This window comes from Neltuma alba, unplaced genomic scaffold, assembly GCF_004799145.2.
Source record: "Neltuma alba isolate B1F8T4 unplaced genomic scaffold, ASM479914v2 tig00010736_pilon, whole genome shotgun sequence".
Classification (NCBI taxonomy): Eukaryota; Viridiplantae; Streptophyta; class Magnoliopsida; order Fabales; family Fabaceae; genus Neltuma; species Neltuma alba.
Genome location: NW_021635563.1, coordinates 184,465 through 204,636, shown reverse-complemented (window position 1 = coordinate 204,636; position 20,172 = coordinate 184,465). Strand labels below are relative to the sequence as shown.

The following is a 20,172-nucleotide window of genomic DNA, read 5'->3' as shown; positions in this document are numbered from 1 at the left end:
ACATGGTTGCTAGAATCTGGGTTATAAAATTTCTGGCCAGTATAAAAAGTTATGAACAAGTTACCAAGGGAATATGTAGATGGAATATGCGTAAAATATGTAGTACACCATTTCCAAAAGATTATTCTGTCTGTCTTTACCTTTTTTTTAATTTATTGGAATTCTATCTGTCTTTATTACTTTTTATTGGCACTTTCTTAATTGGTTTCTTTCTTCTTCCTTCCTAAGCTCTTTAAAATACTAGATTCTTAAATACTTTTTCAAATGTATTGTCAGAAAATATTTTAGAACACTAAATACATATGAGAAAATATTTCAGGATATGATAAAATATTTTAAAATATTGAATATGTGTAAAAAAAAAATTTAAGAGTATTAGATAAACTTTAACTAAAAATAATTTTAATACATATATTTTTTTGTAATAAAAAAAAAGGTCCATCGTGCTCAGCACTCAAAACGTCCACGTTTTGAATGTTGAGCACTCCGTACTCATCAAGATAATGAGCACGGAATGCGGATCCCACATTAGATAGGTCATTGTCTTATAAAAGCTCTCATAAATTGTGGGTATCATCAGCAATTTCATTGTCTCACTCTATTCCCATTCACATCCCACAGCTATCAAAAGGGTTGGTCCGTAAACGCCTAGGGACTCTTCTGTGAAGTAGCAGGGTACCAATTTCGTTATAATTTTAACTAAAAAAAATTGATATACTCCTCCGGTCCTTAATATAGGACCCAATTCTTGAGTTAGTTTTGGTCCTAAATATAAGACCCGTTTCTCATATTTATCAATTTTCTCTAAATTATCCCTATGGATACTTCCTCAACCATAATTAAGTAGAAAAGGGAGAGGGGGTATTAAGAAAGATGATTATGGTATTTTAGGAAAAATGTGTCACTTTTTTTATAATTAACTAACTTACCTAACTTCCTTAATCTAATCAAATTAGTTAAATGGGTCTTATATTAAGGACCAGAGGAGTAGTTTTTATTTTTTTTCAAAGAAACATATAAAAATTAAATGTTAAATTACATACAACCTTCACAAATTTTGATTAATGTACAAATGAACCTCTTGCTCTTAGAATTAATTTAAGAAAACATCTAAATTTTATTTGTTCAAATATGACTATGTTGAATATTACATATCATTGGCAATGGTAATGGCGGCGTCACCCAACATGTGTGGATGGGGTTCTAGGCTCGAATCTGGTGTTAACATATTTGTGTGCATGAATGTATTTAATTGTGTAAAATAAAATAAAAAGAATATCATATATGGTATTAGGAAAAAAAATAAGAAAAATCATGAATAATGTGATATGCTTTTTCAGATTCCATACAATAATACATCATACATGGTTGCTAGAATCTGGGTTATAAAATTTCTGGCCAGTATAAAAAGTTATGAACAAGTTACCAAGGGAACATGTAGATGGAATATGCGTAAAATATGTAGTACACCATTTCCAAAAGATTATTCTGTCTGTCTTTACCTTTTTTTTAATTTATTGGAATTCTATCTGTCTTTATTACTTTTTATTGGCACTTTCTTAATTGGTTTCTTTCTTCTTCCTTCCTAAGCTCTTGCAAAAGGAACTTGGATCACTTTCGGAGCCACTTTAAGTTCTCTCTTTTTTTTTTTGGGTCACTTTTTTTATTTGCCTTAATTAATCTGGATTTTATTTTAATTTAATGATCCATAGTGAGAGGAAAGCTGCACAATGAAAGTGCTAATCGAATCCAAACACAACTTTAACAACTTTTCTTGATTAAAAGAAAACTATATTCCGAGAACATGACAAAATAATGCCTTTGTTATCAATCTTCCCATCCCAAATTAAAAATAAATTATATGAATGTGCTATGTTAAATGGCAATCTATACTAACTCTTGTAGATCATACGAAGAATGTTGGGAGATCAGATCCCAAAATAATATTTATAAGAAATGAGTGTTATTGGATCCTCTTTCTCACTTAATGTAATAATTTCACTTGCTTTATTTCTTATATTTATTTTTTAAAATTAATTTATTTAACTTGTAAATTGATATGTAATATAATATTATATGAGTATTTTAAGAAAATTATATTATAATTATTATAATGAAATAATTTATTTAATTTACTTGAATTAATTTACGTGGCCCTGCATCAATAATGGGAAGAATGTCAATTAGGCTTCTCGGTCAGTGATGCCCCCCAAACCCAAGTTGGATTCAGACTACATAAAAAAAAAAAAACCTTTTACAAAGGAATTCTCCCTGGTAAAAAAAGTTAAAAAAAAGAGTTATCAGTACTTAAAATTTGTTTGGCTTTTATATACCTTGAAATTTTTATTTCATAACATTTTTACTATAAACTGATATCCGCTGTTAAATTTGACCATTAAAAACACTGATCAAACTATATAATTTAACAGTACATAATGGTTAGAATATTTTTGTTATGAATATAAATTTTAGACATATAAGAGCTAAAAAAACTTGCTTTTATAGATATTTTAAAGATATTTAAGCACATTATTCCTTTTTAAAAAGTATTTATGCACAAATCGAAACAAAACTCCTTTAATATATTTATTTGATACTCTTCTAGACTTTAATACAAGATCTATTTAACTAATTTGAATAAATTAAGAAAATTAGTTAAGTTAGTTAATTATAAAAAATATGACATGTTTTTCCTAAAACACTATAATCATCTTTCTTAATATCCTCTTTCCCTCTTCTACTTAATTATATCTGAGAGAGTATCTATAGGGATAATTTGAAAAAAATTAATAAATATAATAAATAAATATTTTATTTAGGATCAAAATTAACTCAATAATTAGGTCTTGTATTAAAAACTGGATGAGTATATCATAAAATTACTTTTGAAATCATAATTAATTTTCACCCAAACATTGCATTCTCTTCTTGAGTCGGCCTCTTCTCTCAGCGCACCCTCGCATAGAATAATTGCCTCTTAGATATCGGAAAAAAATTATAAAATAAATTTTCAATTGAATTTTTTTAAACACATTAAAACTGAGCCACTGACAAATTGAGACAAGGAAACTATACACATATTTAGAACAATTTATAAGCTACTTTTTAATAATAATTTACAGAATAGAAGATAAGTATGTAAAAAAATTTTTATCTTAATTTACATAAAATTTGTTTATAAAAATATTTTTACTGTTCTGTCAAACGGGCCTATGAAGGTAAACGAGCCTGCCAGCATTGATGCTTCTCTGTTAAAAAAGCGAAAGTCTTATGATTCGCACTTCGCAGGGGGAATTTCAAAATTTTATTGACAGATGAAGGTATATTATCATATCGTTAAGCGGATAAACACTATAATACCCACTCTTATGATAAGCATGAAAACCAGTTTTTTTCCCCCCATAAATGTAGATGATGAAAGCTAAATTATAATTTTAAAAATATTTTTATAAAATACAAAATAAATATGTAAAAAAATTTGTTTTGTTTTATTAAAAAAAAGTTCTTTTTAAAAGAACCTTTAGTTATTACCAAACACTTTAATGCCGCAATCCAAACTAGTTACGTCCACACATATTTATTAAGATATTTTTCGGAGCTTCCCCCCATATTAATATTAATGTTTGATCTTTTTTCCTTAAATTATGGAATCTTTCGTGTCAACTCGTTAACCTTTGTCTCGGTGTGAACAGTTTTTTAATACTCTTCCGATCCTAAATGTAAGACCCTTATACTCTCTAGTATAAGGGTCTTATATTTAGGACCGGAGGAGTAATATTCTACCTCTTGTCCTTGGTATAAGAGCTCGTTTGATTTTTATTTTGGTTATAAATATAAGATCCCAATCCATTTTATCTCTCATATTTATCTATTTTTTCTTAAGGTAATCATTCTAATAATAGTAATTCTACTCAATACACTTAATTAATAAGGATATTTTTTAAAAAAATAATACATATTGATTATAAATAACTAATTTAATTTATTTCCTTAATCTACTCAAATTAGTTAACTATTTCTTATATTTAGAAGTAGAGATAGTATGTCATTGATCACCCTTACGACCTGCTAGATTCTTTAGTGTTGATATTTATGCATAAAACCATTAAATACAGAATATGAAAGTGATAAACAAAGGATAAAACCTAATCATATGATTTTTTTTTTTTGGCAAAAATAAAAGCCTAATGATCCCCAATGAGCCAACAGTGGGATTTATTTACACTTAATTAATTTAATATTATTTCTTTTTTTAAGCTAGAATAATAGAAAGTACTAATTTGGCTTTATTGTACTACATCCAGTGCTTAATAATATTAAATTATTTATCTAACTTAATAAATAGACTTCTTCAAGATTGCTTTTTTTTTTAACCAAAAAGTCAAGATTGCTTTCCATATCTTTGTTATTGTACTGATAAACAAATTATATAATAATGTCATAAAACATAGCAGAAATATTTTGATGATAAAATTACAGGTGTGTAATATTCACATAATTATTTTATTTAATTAAAAAAATTTAAAAATTAATTATTAAAAACAATTAATAAATTTTCTTTTTTACGTTGCATTTCTATTTCTATTTTGGTGAGACCATGAGAGCCTGTGCTTCAAGGGCGGGAGAGAAGAAAGTCTGATTCACCCTTTTCGTTTCCTCTCTATTGGAAGCTCCTTCCTCTGCAAAACTTCCCCACTCTCGTCATTTTCTCTAACCTCTACTTTCCTGCATCATTCAGATAGGTCAAGAACTTAACTCTTCATTGTCTTCGCTTCTTTCTTGTTTCGCTTGCTGGTTCTTCTCTATTTTTTCTTTGATCTGTTTCTTTACCATTTCCATGCATTCTTGGTTCAACATTAGATCCTTTTACGTTTGCTTTCGCACTTGACATCTTCCCTTTTTATTTGGAAGTTTCGCGTTCGATGCAAAATGCGTAAATTTTGCGTTTTTGTTTGTAACTTCACGATATGGTTGCAATATTTTGAATTTGTTCAAGTTGCTTTTTTGAGCATGGAAGTTTAATTTTGTTCTTCATTATGTTTACAGGTTATCATGCCAATTTCTGTATTGATTGTGTCAGATTGATGTTTGTTGGAAGTTCAGTAGTTTGTGCCGACGCTTGATTGGTCTTTGAAGAAAGCAATTCCCAGTGATTTACTCGAGGCCATGGGTTATATTGGGGCTCATGGTGTAGCAGCCCTGCATAGATACAAATACAGTGGTGTAGATCATTCCTATGTCGCCAAATATGTTCTCCAACCCTTTTGGACTCGTTTTGTTAAAATTTTTCCTCTATGGATGCCGTGAGTGCTTTCATTTTTTTGATCCTAGGTTCTTTCCATTTCATCGCTTAATCATATCACCATAATAGCATTCATTTACCAGTATATCATGAACATCATTGGGACTGATTAAGTTTTGACAAAGTGATAGTGTTTCGGCTTTTAGTGTTATCGGTGTCAATCTAAGGCATGCAGAGTGAAAATTATCCTCTGTATGACCCGATGTTTATTCAGTTTACATTATTCAGAATTTCGGTGTATATTGGAAAGACTGGTCTAATTGCGTTGCTTATGTTCTCAACTTCTCTTAGAAGTGGGTTTAGGCTTCAATTAGCTATCAATAACAGTTTAGAGATTTTACTGTATTCCCTGCTAAGAGCACTTGGAAAGATGCGATACGCTTGAAAGGGCTTCCCCTGTCCTTTGTGGCAGCAAGATCAAAGCAAATAATACCTCCATCACCTAGATATAAAATAAATGGCGACATTATGCCAAATTTGCAGTACATCATGACAATAATAGTTTAACACGTTGAGAATTCTGAACTTCCGGCTACAACTGCACACTTTCACTATTGAAGCTGGAGACAGTGTCATTTACCCTTTTGGCTATGATTTTTTTTTTTTTGGAGTACAAGTTTAGTTATTGTGTTCTGAATTGCACTAACTTCTTTACTTTTATCTTTCTACCATCTGTTGGCATCTTGGCATTCTGGAATCTTTTTGCAGTCCAAACATGGTATATATTTGCTCCCTCTTTGCTGTATGAGTGTTGAACTGTTACTTTAGTTATTATAAGCTTTATCCTTGGCACTGATGAAATTAATTTATTGATTGTAGATAACTCTAACAGGATTCATGTTCTTAATCCTGTCTGCTCTACTCGGCTATGTGAGTATGAGATGAGTTTGTTTAAGTGTCCTACTTTAGAAGTTGAAAGTCATATCATTGTCAATTGATATCATGTTTTTAACAATGAGTGAATTAGGTATGCATCTTCTCGTTCAAATTGCTGATGATTCCATGTTTCATTGATGTCTTCTTATGTAGAATCATATTCGGTAGATCTTGATTTTCTCTCAAGTCATGAACATGGTCGTGAAGGACAATATAGTTACTGTGTCAGTGGCTGCACTAAAACAATGACTGATTTGTGTTATTGTGATTTATTTATCTGAATGTAGATTTACTCACCTCATCTGGACTCACCTCCACCAAGATGGGTTCACTTAGCTCATGGAGTGCTTCTGTTTTTATACCAGGTCTGCTTAAAATCTCCAGATGCAGTTCATATGTTGCTTCCTTCTCCACTTCGTTACTTCAACCTTTATGTATTTTTTTGTTACCTCGATGGCTGTGAGCCTAATAAATTTTACGCAGCTATGTCCGTTTCCTACATATCATATTTTTTGTGCTGATCTTCTGCTCTTGATTGTCATGGGTGTAATTTTATTGCTGACTTGTAAAGAACATCAAAATTGGGGATTTAGTTTTGAAATTGTGAAATGCTCGTGGGATTAATGTTAAAAGAGTTTCAGCATCTTGGTAAGAGATGGTACAGAATCATGAGTCATTACAGAGGAACTAACGTATAAGAATTGTGGATTTACTAATAGTTCAAATATTAAAATGGTCCATGACTATTTGCATTAAACTGTTCATCACTTCTGGCCATAACAAGGTTCATTTCCTGCTAATTAAGCAAGCTTTGATGTTTTAGTAAAATTGGGTGATGCTGTTGTCAGTTTGTGTACGTAGGGTAGACTTACCATATGATGCCAAAATATCCATTCTTGTCCATAATCCATTCTTTTACTGATTTTCTTATTGATATATGCTAGACGTTTGATGCTGTTGATGGGAAGCAAGCTCGGCGAACTAGCTCTTCAAGTCCACTGGGTGAATTATTTGATCATGGTGATTTTCCTGTACCTTGTATTTCATGTTATTATATAGCTTGGTACTTAACAAATTGAAGGTGATATAAAAATTTCAACTATGTTGCAGGATGTGATGCACTTGCTTGCACGGTATGTTTTCTGATTTTAGGTTGTTACTTTTAACCTTAAAAAGCTGTAATGATCATCCGTTAAATGTGTTTCAGTTTGAATCACTGGCTTTTGGGAGCACTCTCATGTGTGGAAGAGATACTTTCTGGTGGTGGTTAATATCTGCAATTCCATTTTATGGTGCAACATGGGAACAGTTAAGTTTCTTATTAAATGTTGCGATCTGGTAGCTGTGCTTTTACATTATTTTTCCTATATATGTTAACTTTCATGTTGAAATTTTATGCTTTGCTGCTATGGAGCAGTACAATCTCTTTTTAATGGCCTTTCTGTCAGAGAAAAGTTGGTTCTACTTGAGTCTGCACGCATTGTTTTCTAAATGGTTATTAAAAAAATTACGTTTTTATTCATGTTTACCTTACTAATGCATCTCTCTTGCTGTAAAAGGCACACTAGTTGGATGATTATATAATACAACAATATAACACTTTTTTAAACTTTTTTTATAAGCTCACCATGATATTATTTTTATTATGGTGTTTTGGATGCAGCTATTTCACTAATTGCCTTATACTGCCAGTTGTTAATGGTCCCACGGAGGGTCTTATGATAATATACCTCCTCCACTTTTTTACCGCTGTTGTTGGTATGATCTTTCTCTGAGCTACTTGTTGCACTTGCAGAAGATCTAGTGCATTATCATTGTCATGATATCTTCTTAATGTTGACTGTTACCTCTGACTAATGACGATAATGTAAAAATTTACAGGTGCTCAATGGTGGGCTCAACAATTGGGAAAGTCCATACCCTTTTTAAGCTGGGTACCCTTTGTATGGGGTAAGTAACTTTATTTTATTTTGGGACTGACGTCTTTGAATGACTCTTCTATATCAGTTGCTAGCTGTGAGAAATTTTAGGATCCATTTCATGGAGAGATTTCCATGTGGTTTGGAGTTTGGAAGCCTTTGTGTTCATTTTACTACCTATTATAGGCACATCATTTTATACTTGTGATGAATTTTCTTCCTTTTATTTAGCTTGGTTCCACACTTCACTTTGCATGTGTATAGGAGAACTTCAAAGTGCTTGTCAGTTTAGGCTACTGTGCTCAGTGTTATATGGTCTTGGTTATGGAGGAACTAAAATAGGCATAAGAAGGAAATTCTCCTATGAAGTTTCAATTTTGCATTATTAGGTGCTCCTTTTTTCTTTTACATTATTTATAAAGCCAAAATCTCCCGAAAGTCACTACTCTGTTTTTTTTTTTTTTTTTTAATTTTTAATCTTAAACCTGAAATTCACTACTCTGTTCTGCCACAATGCCTTGTGTTAGGATCCCCACACCAAGGATCTCATAATTGAGGTATGGTTTATAAGTTCGAGGGGCTCAAGATTGAGCTCTTCCTTCAGGTTTATGATTATAACATTGGTGCTTTCAATGAGAGGTTGATGTTCACATAAAGGGCTACCAACAAAGGATTTTGACTTGCAAAAAGCCGAGTGAAGCGCATTTTATAAGTTCAAGGGGGCTCCTCCACCCAACAATCCAGTCTTTAGGATTGGATTCTCCCTTTTGGACTTGTTCTCGTAACATTAGCTGTTGGGGTAGGAAAATCAACCCACTTAAATATCCTATTGAGCGTCACATACTACTCACTGTGGGACTTAGAATCCAATACTAGCAATTCTCCATCACATTGACTCTTGAGTGCCAACTTTTTTTTTTTTTTGGGTGATACAAATGGGTCAAGCCCAACTAGAGAAAAACACTTAAGTAAATATCCTACGAGGCATGCAGAAGCCTTCTACATCTTCCTTCAAAATAATCAGGACTTCACACGGTGGCTCCTTGTAGACCACTTTTTCCATAGGTAGTTTCAGACTCAGTTGGGCTATTTTATCACCACACCTGTTTCCTTCGCGAAAAACATGCTTGAGAGTAATATTCCAATCCCTCTTCAGCAAATCGTCCAGTTTGATAGATATGTTAAAGCAACCATTGAATTTACACTTAAGTAGTCAAGTTCTATAAATTTACTTATACTTTTAGTTTCTTTAAGATAAATGAGAATCTGTCAATTTGTTGCTAGGAGGCAGAAGTCACACTATTATGTATACTGTGCAAATTGATAAATTGTCTTTTGGTTTTTATTTTTGGTGCTTGTTAAATATGCTTTGAAAAAAAATGTGTGCGTACAAGTTTTTCAAATTTTTAGCTTATGACTAATAACTTGGTTTTGACTGTTGTTATTGGGTTTCAGGAATTCCAACATGCAGGGCTGTCTTATATTTTGTGATAATTTTTGGTGTTATACCAACAGTCTCATTTAAGTATGTATTTCTTACTTTCATAATTTTGAAGTTCAAGCTATTTTTATGCATTTGCAAAAGTTCGCATATTCTCTTTTCTGAGTTCATATTGTTGCATTTTACTTGTACACCTCTATGTAGTCTCTTCTGGTTGACTGTTCTGTTTAGTACCATTAAGTTTTGTTTAGTTCGATCATAAATGTATAGTAGACTTAGCTGCAGAACAAGGGATAAAATTGAGACTATGTATGATTAATCTATCCACAATACCACTTATATGATGAGTGCCAATGATATGTTCTTGTTCATGCAGTATTCACAATGTTTATAAAATTGTTCGAGCTAAAAAACAAAGAATGCGGGTTGCGTTGGCAATGGTAATTACTGTTCTGAGAGGATGCTTGCCCTACATATATTGAATGTTTTGTTTATGTTTGTTTTTTTTGGTTTCTTTGCAGCTTTACCCATTTGTTTTACTAGTGGGAGGAGTTCTTTTGTGGTATAACCTGCACTCTTCCTTTCTTTCCTTGTCCCCATCTTTTTGTCACTATCCCCCTTTTTCCTGAAGAAATTCATGTTATTGTCTTCTATTCTGTTATATACACTAAGCTACTAAGGTGCATGTTTTGTGCAGGGATTATTTGTCACCATCTGATATCCTAGGGGACTACCCACATTTAGTTATAATAGGAGCAGGACTTGCTTTTGGGTTTCTTGTGGTAAGGGAACGGTGTTTTAAAATTTGAATTCTCGTATCTTTAAGGGTTTTGTCTTGATTTCTGTTTCGTGACATACCATGTGTCATTGCTTTCTGTAGTGATTATTTTCTATGTTTAATTGTCATTTAGTATCGCAAATATTACATGGTTGTTCTGTGGATGAATTGTTTTATAATGCAATAGAAGGCTGTCCAAATGAAATCGACCAGTGTGGTTTGAAACAAATCATGCAGCATAGGGATGATCACTCTACTGTTTGCTGGAGCATAGAACGAATGTGTATATTGCATCTGAAGAGAGACAGAGGGAAAAAAGATTATGAGCATAGATAGTTATGTGGGCCCTACATGTTCATATTCTTTTATGTCCCTTCTTCAAATGCATAGATGTATAAGGATAAAATTTTCCCATGGAGTGCTGCAAAAGCCACTTTCAACAAAAATTTGTGGCTGTGACGTGTGAACTTTTGTAGGTGATAATTGCACGGTCATGCTGATGCATATTGATTGACACAGTCAACAATTTTTGTAGAAGTTACTCTATCTGATGTTTGTAAAATCCCCAAGTGCTTTTAAGAAGCACCCTAGCATTTTCACAAACTTTACTCGCAGCAGTTTCACTGTAACTTCAAGCAGACGGTATATTCGTATATGAGCACTTCGAAGTAGTTTTTTATTGCACTTTGACTAACAGCAGTAGGAATGTTCTTTTTCCATGGTTTTCTTACAATACCGACATCAATACTTTTGAAATGCCATAAGCCCACAACATTTCTAAGGTAGTGTTGCAGGTTCTTAAAAACTTCTATGGATATGGAAGAACATCTAGAAAAAGTTTCCTACCTTTTGCGTTAGTTTCTTGTGAGATTGTACATCTCTCAGTTGTAGCTCCTCTCTGCTTGGTCTGATTCTTTATATTCTAGTGGTTAAAGAGGGCTTAACTTTGCAGGGAAGGATGATTTTGTCCCACTTGTGTGATGAACCCAAAGGCTTAAAGACTGGAATGTGCATGGTATCGAGTTCTTTTCTCTCCTCTTTTAATTGGAAATAAAACGTTTCTCCAGATTTAACATATTCCATTAGCAAAGTTTTGGTTGAAAAAATAATTGATCTGAGGATTTTGTGCACTGTTGTACAGTCATTGCTGTATCTTCCCTTGGCCATTGCTAATGCACTATCATCAAGGCTGAATGATGGGTATGTGGTTTTATTATAATGTTCGATTTTGTTGTTGATGGACGTGGTATTTAACTTTATATCTTCTTCTTTTTTCCAGGGTTCCTCTAATAAATGAGAAATTAGTTCTTCTTGGTTTTTGTGCATATTCAGGTAATCAGTTCCTTTTGCTTGTGATGTGCAGCAACTCTTCTCACAAGGGATTAATTCAATAATAAGAGACATAGAATATCACTTTAATCAAACCATTTCTTACTGAAAGAAAACTTGTTTCCCTGTGCATGGCACAGCGGAAGACCTTTCTAGTTGATTCTAAAAGAACCATATTTCTTTATCGAGTAAAGTAGAGAGACTAAGTGCAATCAAGCCGAGATTTTATTGTTTCACTGGTTTAACGATTCTTTTTTTTTTTTTTTTTTGGGTCCTTAACAGTGACCATTTATATGCACTTTGCCACGTCTGTCATTCATGAAATCACAGCTGCCTTGGGAATATATTGCTTCAGGTAACTCCTCATCAATGGATTGCTGTAATTATTTTGCAGCACTGAGCATTTGTTTCATTCTTGAATTCATTTCCACTTGATCCAACCTCATTTTCTTTGTTAAGGGATTTACAAAAGCTATGATTATATTTGATGCCTTAATTGTCATCTTCTGCTCTATTGCAGGGTGACTAGGAAAGAAGCTTAAATTAGCTAATGTCTTACATTCGGTATGCCTTTCTCTTCACAATCTATGTTTTTGTAATTCATCTTGCTTTGTGCTATTGTTTTATTTTAAAAGAAAAGAACTTGGAGCTAAAATGACGATTTTAATTAAAAATAAATAAAAACGTATTTAATCTCAGCCCTCGAAGCTACTTTTTTTTTTTTTAACCAATAATACTCCACTAATTTTTTTGAACTTATATTTTTCTCTCTTTGCCCTGTTCTGTGTTATACTTCTGATGCTTTCAGGTGACTAGTGAATAGTGTCAGGGTTATGGTCCTTGTATTTTTTGTTGTGTTGGAAATTTGGAAAACTCATGAAGGATTTAAATCATATGTACTGGTAATTTTTGTTTTTTCAGATGGCATGGATGTTTAGTGATGCTGCAGACACTTAAGCATTGTAAATTATATTCTATCTTTTGTGAATGTAAATCTACATAAAATTTCTTATACTTCGCCCGAAAGGATGCCTGTACTCTGTACTTGCTTTTGATCTGTAGTAGCATCTGATATACTGCATTTAAAAAAAAAAAAAACTCACAAATATATTTTTGTATAGGCAGATTTCAGATACATGGGCTGAGTAAGTGAATCCGGGTCTACGTATTTAAAAAATTCATGTGGGGTATGGTTTCAGGTCTTAGTATTATAATGAAATATTCATTTTTCTTTTTGAAAAGAGTTAAATTATACTCCTCCAATCCTTAATATATGACATAATTGTTAAATTAATTTTGATTCTAAATATAAAATCTATTTATCATATTTATCAAATTTTTTAAATTACTCTTATGGTACTTTTCAACCATAATCGAGTAAGCGAGGGAGGGAGGATATTAAGAAAAATTATAGTGTTTTAAAAAAAACATCATATTTCTTATAATTAATTAATTTACCTAACTTTCTTAATCTAATCAAATTAGTTAAATAAGTTTTATATTAAGGATGAGAGAGGAGTGCTGTTTTTTAATTTAAATTGTATGTATATTTTTTTTTATTTTTAACATTTGATAATAATTTTTATTGTTGATTAATATATTATTTTGTTGAAAAAATATGATATCATAGCGATGATAAATCTTATTAAATTTTACTTTTATATGTATAGCTCTTAATGATTCATTTGATGCCCAAAGTGTAATGAATTTGAAATAAAAAAAGATGAAAGTGATTTTGTGTATGTAAAATATCAATCCTATTATTAAAAACAATTAGATAAGAATGACGCTACTCCTTGTCGTTGCTATAAGACTTTTGTATGTTTTATAATAATATATTACCTCCGGTCCTAATTATAAGAGTCAGTTGACTAATTTAAGGAAATTAAGAAAAAAAGTTAAGTTAGTTATTTGTAATAAATAGGTGTTGTCTTTCCTAAAACATCTTTACTAACCAAGTATGTTGGTTAAAACTATAATTATTAAAAGAACTATCTTAGAGGAAAAAAAGTAAATATGAGAGACAAAATGGATTGGGGTCTTATATTTAGAACCAATATAAAAGTTAAACGGAGTTTTATATTAAGGACCGGAGGTAGTAACACTTCTGATTTAAAGTACTACCTCTGGTTTTAATTAAATGTAGGAGTTGGATAAGCCCGCAAATTGGAATCATTTGGGATTTCTTGGGAGCCATCGGAAAAGAATTGGAATGTAATGATATTGATTCATATAAATACTGAAGAAAGGGTTCTTTATTAATTCAAACGTTATACTTGCGGAATAGAGATTTTTTTTAGTTTTCAATATAAGATTTCAATTCTTTTTATCTTCTAAATTTATAATTTTTGTCTAATTATTAGTTGTATATATTAAGAAGACTTCTAATCAATGGTAGTTTAGAAAAATCAAAAACATATTTGTTACAAATAACTAACTTAATTATTTTTCTTAATATTTATAAATTGGTTATCTAGCTTTTATAATAAAAATTAGAGGTATTATTAATTTTTGCCACCTAGTATCTTTAATTAATTATAAAATTTTATAATTAATTTGTCAAATGTTTCTAAATAATAATTTTTATTGTGAATAATTTTGATATTTTACAAAAAAAATAATTTTATTAATTTATGTGAAATTATGATGCAAGAATCCTAAAAAAATACCTTTAAATTTTAAAATTTTAAATTAGTCTTGGCTACTATACTTTAATAAAAATTGACAATATTTAAAAAATAAATGACAATATATATTTGTCATTATTTCTGATTTGAAATTTTAAAATTTTGGAGATATTCTTTTCAGATTTTTCCAATTATGATTGAGTGCTTTTGATAAGGATGTGAGAGAATAATAAAAATATATGTCATATATCTACGCGGGATAAATCACAGGAAACAATGAGATTCTGTTCATCAATGTACTCAAAAGCATATCATTTCTAATACCCTCTAAGACATATTTCACTTCACGTGTTTATTAATTTTTTAAAATTAATTTTATTGATATTTTCTCAATAATAATTAAGTAGGAGAAGGGAACAGAATTAGAAAAGATACTTAAGATGTTTTAAAAAAAATCATATCAACTAATTTAATTAATAATCTTAATTTATTAATATATTCGGTTTTAATGATAAGCTGAAAAAGAACAAGACCTTGAGATTTTAAGTTCTGATGCTATTACCAAGAGAGGAAGAAGAGAACTTGCATATCAATTTTGTTTTGGGAACAAGGTGACATCAGACCTAACATTAGGCATTTCCCAGCCTAACATGTAATTTTTTAACTATTTAATTTACCAAATGATACATAACACTTGAATCCATGATATTAAAATTTAACTTGAATCGAATTAGTCAAGCTAGTGAACTAATCTCTTGATTGGTTCCGTTAAGAATTTTGAATAGAATAGTTATCTTAAAATTTTATATATTTTCTTTTCTTTTCTTCCAAACTTCAAATGACATTGTTTAGATTAAAAAAAAAAAAAGCAGCCTGTCAATTTTTACTTTAACTCTATTTTATTGGATCATGTAAGATGTATACATGAATATTCCATTTATTTATGAATTAATTCTTTTTATTTGAATATTATATTTTTAAGATTATATATGAATATTTTATATATTGTTAAATTATATTATATTATTTTAACACCTAGCTTGGAACTCAATGCTTGTGATTATGGCATTAGTGAGATAAATAACATGCCAAAAACGATGTAGAAATTGCAACATAATGTCAGTGTAGAAAAGCTTCTTAGTATGCCAACCTCTCTGAGACGTGGTTGCCAGATTTGACAATGCACTTCATCATTTATCCAAAAGATTGGAATTGGAATTTGACCCTTTCAGAAAAAAAACAAAAAGAAAAGAAGTGCATTATTTGGAAAAGGATGGTTTGGTGAGTAATTTCCGTTGACCTTTTCTGTGATGTTTCTGCTGGCGGCTACCATGTGACACTAACTTGTGTTGACTGTTTCATGTTAAGTATCCACAACAAGATGTCTCCTAATTTGATTCTTCTTTGTCAGTAAAGTTTTAAGAGACAACACCAATGAGACACAGTTGGTTTTAGTTGAAGGCGCTTTCATAATTGTCATGTGAATGTAAAAAATGTTTTTAGGGAAGTTATGAGCTATTTCCAATTGAGCTAACAATATTTAAATATAATCTAATTAGATAGTCATATCAAAAAAAAAAAAAAAAAAAACAACATGAGAGAATTGGTGTAAGTTCTCAAAAAAATAAAATAAAATTTTGGGTCAAAAAATAAAATAAAATAATTACTAAAAAGTATAGCTTATAATAGTAAGTATCAATATAAGAAATAACATGTTTCAGCTACTCACTTGGTAGCATATGGGCAAAGGGAGTAATGGGGATAATGGATCATTGGGTTCCATAGGATGAAGCATGAAGAGTGACTCCATTATTTTTCATGAAAGTGAGTTCCATAGAAATCCAGTGTGCCTAACATGTTAGAACATTAATTATACTTTCAGAAAGAGTTTGGATACTCCCTAAAATCAATTTAAAAACATGCTTTCATGAAAGCCGATTAAAATTTTTTATCACGATTTATTTTGTATATTATAAAATTATTTTTAAAAAGTTAGTTTAAATATTCTTTTCATTTCTACTTCTCTACTCAGTTTCTTACTACTAAAAAAGACACAAATAATAGCTTTTTTATGTTTAAATTACTTCTTTTTCTTTTTCTTTTTTGTATTGCTGCATTTTTGTTTATTCAATAGCACTACTTCCACTCTTAATTTAAAAGTTAGTTTGATTTTTAATTTGATCATAAATATAAAATCTCAATTCACTTTGTCTTTCATATTTATTTATTTTTTCAAAACAGACTTTGTAGTAGTTGTACAGATTAAAAGTTTTATCAAATGATAGTTTTAACTAATATACAGAATTAGCAAAAATATTTTTTAAAAAATAACATCTATTTATTACAAATAACTAATTTAACTAATTTTTTTTAAATATTTTCAAATTAATCAATTAAATCTTACTACCTCCGGTCCTTAATATAAGACCTTGTTTAATTTTTATTTTGATTCTAAATATAAGATCTAAATCTATTTTATCTCTCATATTTATGTTTTTTTTTTAAGATAGTCCTTCTAATAATGATGATTCTAACCAATATCTTGATTAACAAGGATATTTTAAGAAAGTCAGCACCAATTTATTATAAATAACTAATTTAACTTATTTTTTTAATACTTTTAAATTAATTAACTAACTCTTATAATTAATACAAGAGATAGTATACTAAAAACATGCGAATTCGATGGCTCAATTATTATTTGAACGAATTCCGGCAAAAAAAAAATTTATTTGAACGAAATTAATGCACTGCGCATATGGCGCACGGTAAAAAACTATAGGAGTACACAAGGAACAACGCAAACTGTGGAAGCAACCACCATTCAGACATTGACTTGTAAGTCTGATTAATTCAACACAGTAAAATCTTACTTGGATTTTTTCAGAGCTTAACGTTGACCTCCTTACAAATACAACATATCAGCAAAGAAAGGGACAACGCACGTGTTCATTTTTGGAAAATGGAAAAAAAAAATAAAGCTTAAATGCTTCGACTCTACAAGTTTCGTGTTTCTAAGAAATTCCATTTGACAACGACGCACTCACCATCGGAGGACAATATCATCCCATTCTCCATACTTTCCCATCATCACGCCTAGGGGTGGAAACAGGCCAGGTCAGGTCAGGCTTTACGCCTAACAGGCCAGACCTGTATTGAAGCCTGTTGGCCTGAGCCTGGCCTGTGGTCTATGACAGGCCTTATATTCAGCCTGAGCCTGGCCTGTGTAAAAGCCTGGCCTGGCCTGAAGCCTGTTAAGAAGCCTGCATTTTTTTAAAAATATTTTAAACATATTTAAATCAACTCAACATTATAATAACTCAATCCAAATTATATAAAATACAAACATAAAATTATCTAAAATATTTAAGTGAAAAATATTTAATATTCAAATGGTAGTATATTATTTTGTTGTTCATGTTTCAAATTATATTATTTAAGTGAAAAATATTTAATAACTTGAGGAGAAGATGTAGTTAAAATGGTCACAATACAAGGGATAAACAGAAATCAAATTCATAGAGGGGTTATTTCTATTGTCAATTGTTGGTGATGTGCGTTAGAAAAACTAAGTAGTTTTGTATAGGTAAATAAAAGTCAAAAATGACAAACACGAAATCATCATCGGGCAGTAGGATTTGAATGAATAACAAAGTGCATATTATAGAAATTATCATCCAAGGTATATTGAAGAGTAATCCAAACATGGTCTTATTCAGGATAAAAGTGTGGTATTAGGCATATTACAATATTAATCAAAACATGGTATTATTTTAAAAAAGTTAATTATAAATTTATAATTATAATATTTTTAAAAAAATATAACAGGCCCAAGCCGCCTAACAGGTTTAACAGGCTTATTAAAGAGCCTGGGCCTGGCCTTTTAAGAGAAACAGACCTTTAAAAAGGCCTGAGCCTGTTTTAATTTGGAAATAGGCCAGGCCAGGCCAGGCCACTTACAGGCCAGGCCGCCTGGCCTATTTCCACCCCTAATCACGCCTCTATGACAATACTTTACCATCATAGTTACCTAGACATGCATTAAGTTTGAAGAATGCAAAACAATATTTCTTTATTACGCACGTGCACTTTTTTATTTAAAATAATTCTGTTTAAACTTTAAATTAAAAGTACAGTCAACTACCCTTTTTAAAGAGTGAAATTTAAACATTAATTTGTTATGCTATTGAAAAAGAACAAAAAAACTATTCCTCCGAATCTTAATATATGACCTAATTATTGAGTTGATTTTACTCGTAAATATAAGACTTCTTTTTCATATTTATTATTATTTTTAAATTATTCCTATGGATACTCCCACAACCATAATCAAGTAGAAGTGTGAGAGAGGATATTAAAAAAAATGATTATGGTATTTTAGAAAAAAAATATATCATATTTCTTATAACTAACTAACTTACCTAACTTTTTTAATCTAATCAAATTAGTTAAATAGATCTTATATTAAAGATTAGAACAGTATTACTATCAATATAAGATTAGAGTTAACTTATTAAAGAATTGGTTGAGTCACAATCCACATTGAAATGGGCCAATATGAACCCGTGTAGGTGTGTCAAGCTTATGAATTTATATATTTATTACCGATCTAGTAAAAGAGGCTAGTCTCTTACAATGTGGTGAAATAAGGTTCGAATTTCTGCCGGGAGATGTGCCTACATCTAGGTTCCAATAGTGTTTCGATAATGATTGCTTCCAATAGAAATATACCTATACTTTAGCAAAAAAGTTTATATATTTATTATTTTCTAAAATCTTTTTTCGCTGCCTTTTTAATTATATTATATTATTTTAATACCTAGCTTGGAACTCAATGCTTGTGATTATGGCATTAGTGAGATAAATAACATGCCAAAAACGATGTAGAAATTGCAACATAATGTCAGTGTAGAAAAGCTTCTTTTGAGACGTGGTTGCCAGATTTGACAATGGACCTCATCATTTATCCAAAAGATTGGAATTGGAATTTGACGCTTTCAGAAAAAAAACAAAAAGAAAAGAAGTGCATTATTTGGAAAAGGAGGGTTTGGTGAGTAATTTCCGTTGACCTTTTCTGTGATGTTTCTGCTGGCGGCTACCATGTGACACTTGCTTCTGTTTATTGTTTCATGTTAATTGTCCACAACAAGATGTCTCCTAATTTGATTCTTCTTTGTCAGTAAAGTTTTAAGAGACAATACCCACGAGACATTGGGTTCCATAGGATGAGGCATGAAGAGTGACTCCATTATTTTTCATGGAAGTGAGTTCCATAGAAATCCAGTGTGCCTAACATGTTAGAACATTAATTATACTTTCAGAAAGAGTTTGGATACTCCCTAAAATCAATTTTAAAACATGATTTATTTTGTAAATTATAAAATTATTTTTAAAAAGCTAGTTTAAATATTCTTTTCATTTCTACTTCTCTATTCAGTTTCTTTACTACTAAAAAAGACACAAATAATAGCTTTTTCATGTTTAAATTACTTCTTCTTTTTTTTTTTTGTATTGCTGCATTTTTGTTTATTCAATAGCACTACCTCCAGCTCTTAATTTAAGAGTTAATTTCATTTTTAATTTGGTCATAAATATAAAATCTCAATTCACTTTGTCTTTCATATTTATCTATTTTTTCAAAATAAACTTTGTAGTAGTTGTATGGATTAAAAGTTTTATCAAATAATAGTTTTAACTAATATACAGAATTAGCAAAATATTTTTTAAAAAATAACATCTATTTATTACAAATAACTAATTTAACTAATTTTTTTAAAATATTTTTAAATTAATCAATTAAATCTTACTACCTCCGGTCGTTAATATAAGACCTTGTTTGATTTTTATTTTAGTTTTAAATATAAGACCTCAATCTATTTTGTCTCTCATATTTATATAAA

General features: G+C 30.3%; 1 protein-coding gene across 2 annotated transcripts; it reads left to right on the top strand.

Moving 5' to 3' along the window:
- Positions 1-4,612: 4,612 nt before the first annotated feature.
- On the top strand, positions 4,613-12,780 carry LOC114758567 (choline/ethanolaminephosphotransferase 1). Of its 2 annotated transcripts, none has more exons than XM_028947619.1 (20): positions 4,613-4,742; positions 5,047-5,303; positions 6,011-6,020; positions 6,122-6,172; positions 6,466-6,543; positions 7,123-7,198; positions 7,289-7,311; positions 7,386-7,486; positions 7,842-7,936; positions 8,060-8,128; positions 9,553-9,622; positions 9,915-9,978; positions 10,060-10,100; positions 10,236-10,320; positions 11,269-11,331; positions 11,458-11,516; positions 11,596-11,648; positions 11,928-12,000; positions 12,166-12,209; positions 12,567-12,780. In XM_028947619.1, exons 2-19 carry the CDS (start codon positions 5,167-5,169, stop codon positions 12,185-12,187), a joined length of 1,170 nt encoding a protein of 389 aa, XP_028803452.1. In that variant the 5' UTR covers positions 4,613-4,742; positions 5,047-5,166; the 3' UTR covers positions 12,188-12,209; positions 12,567-12,780. The 2 variants fall into 2 exon arrangements, with proteins under 2 accessions (XP_028803452.1, XP_028803453.1); XM_028947620.1 differs by having other exon boundaries at positions 12,454-12,780.
- The last annotated feature ends 7,392 nt before the right edge of the window (positions 12,781-20,172 follow it).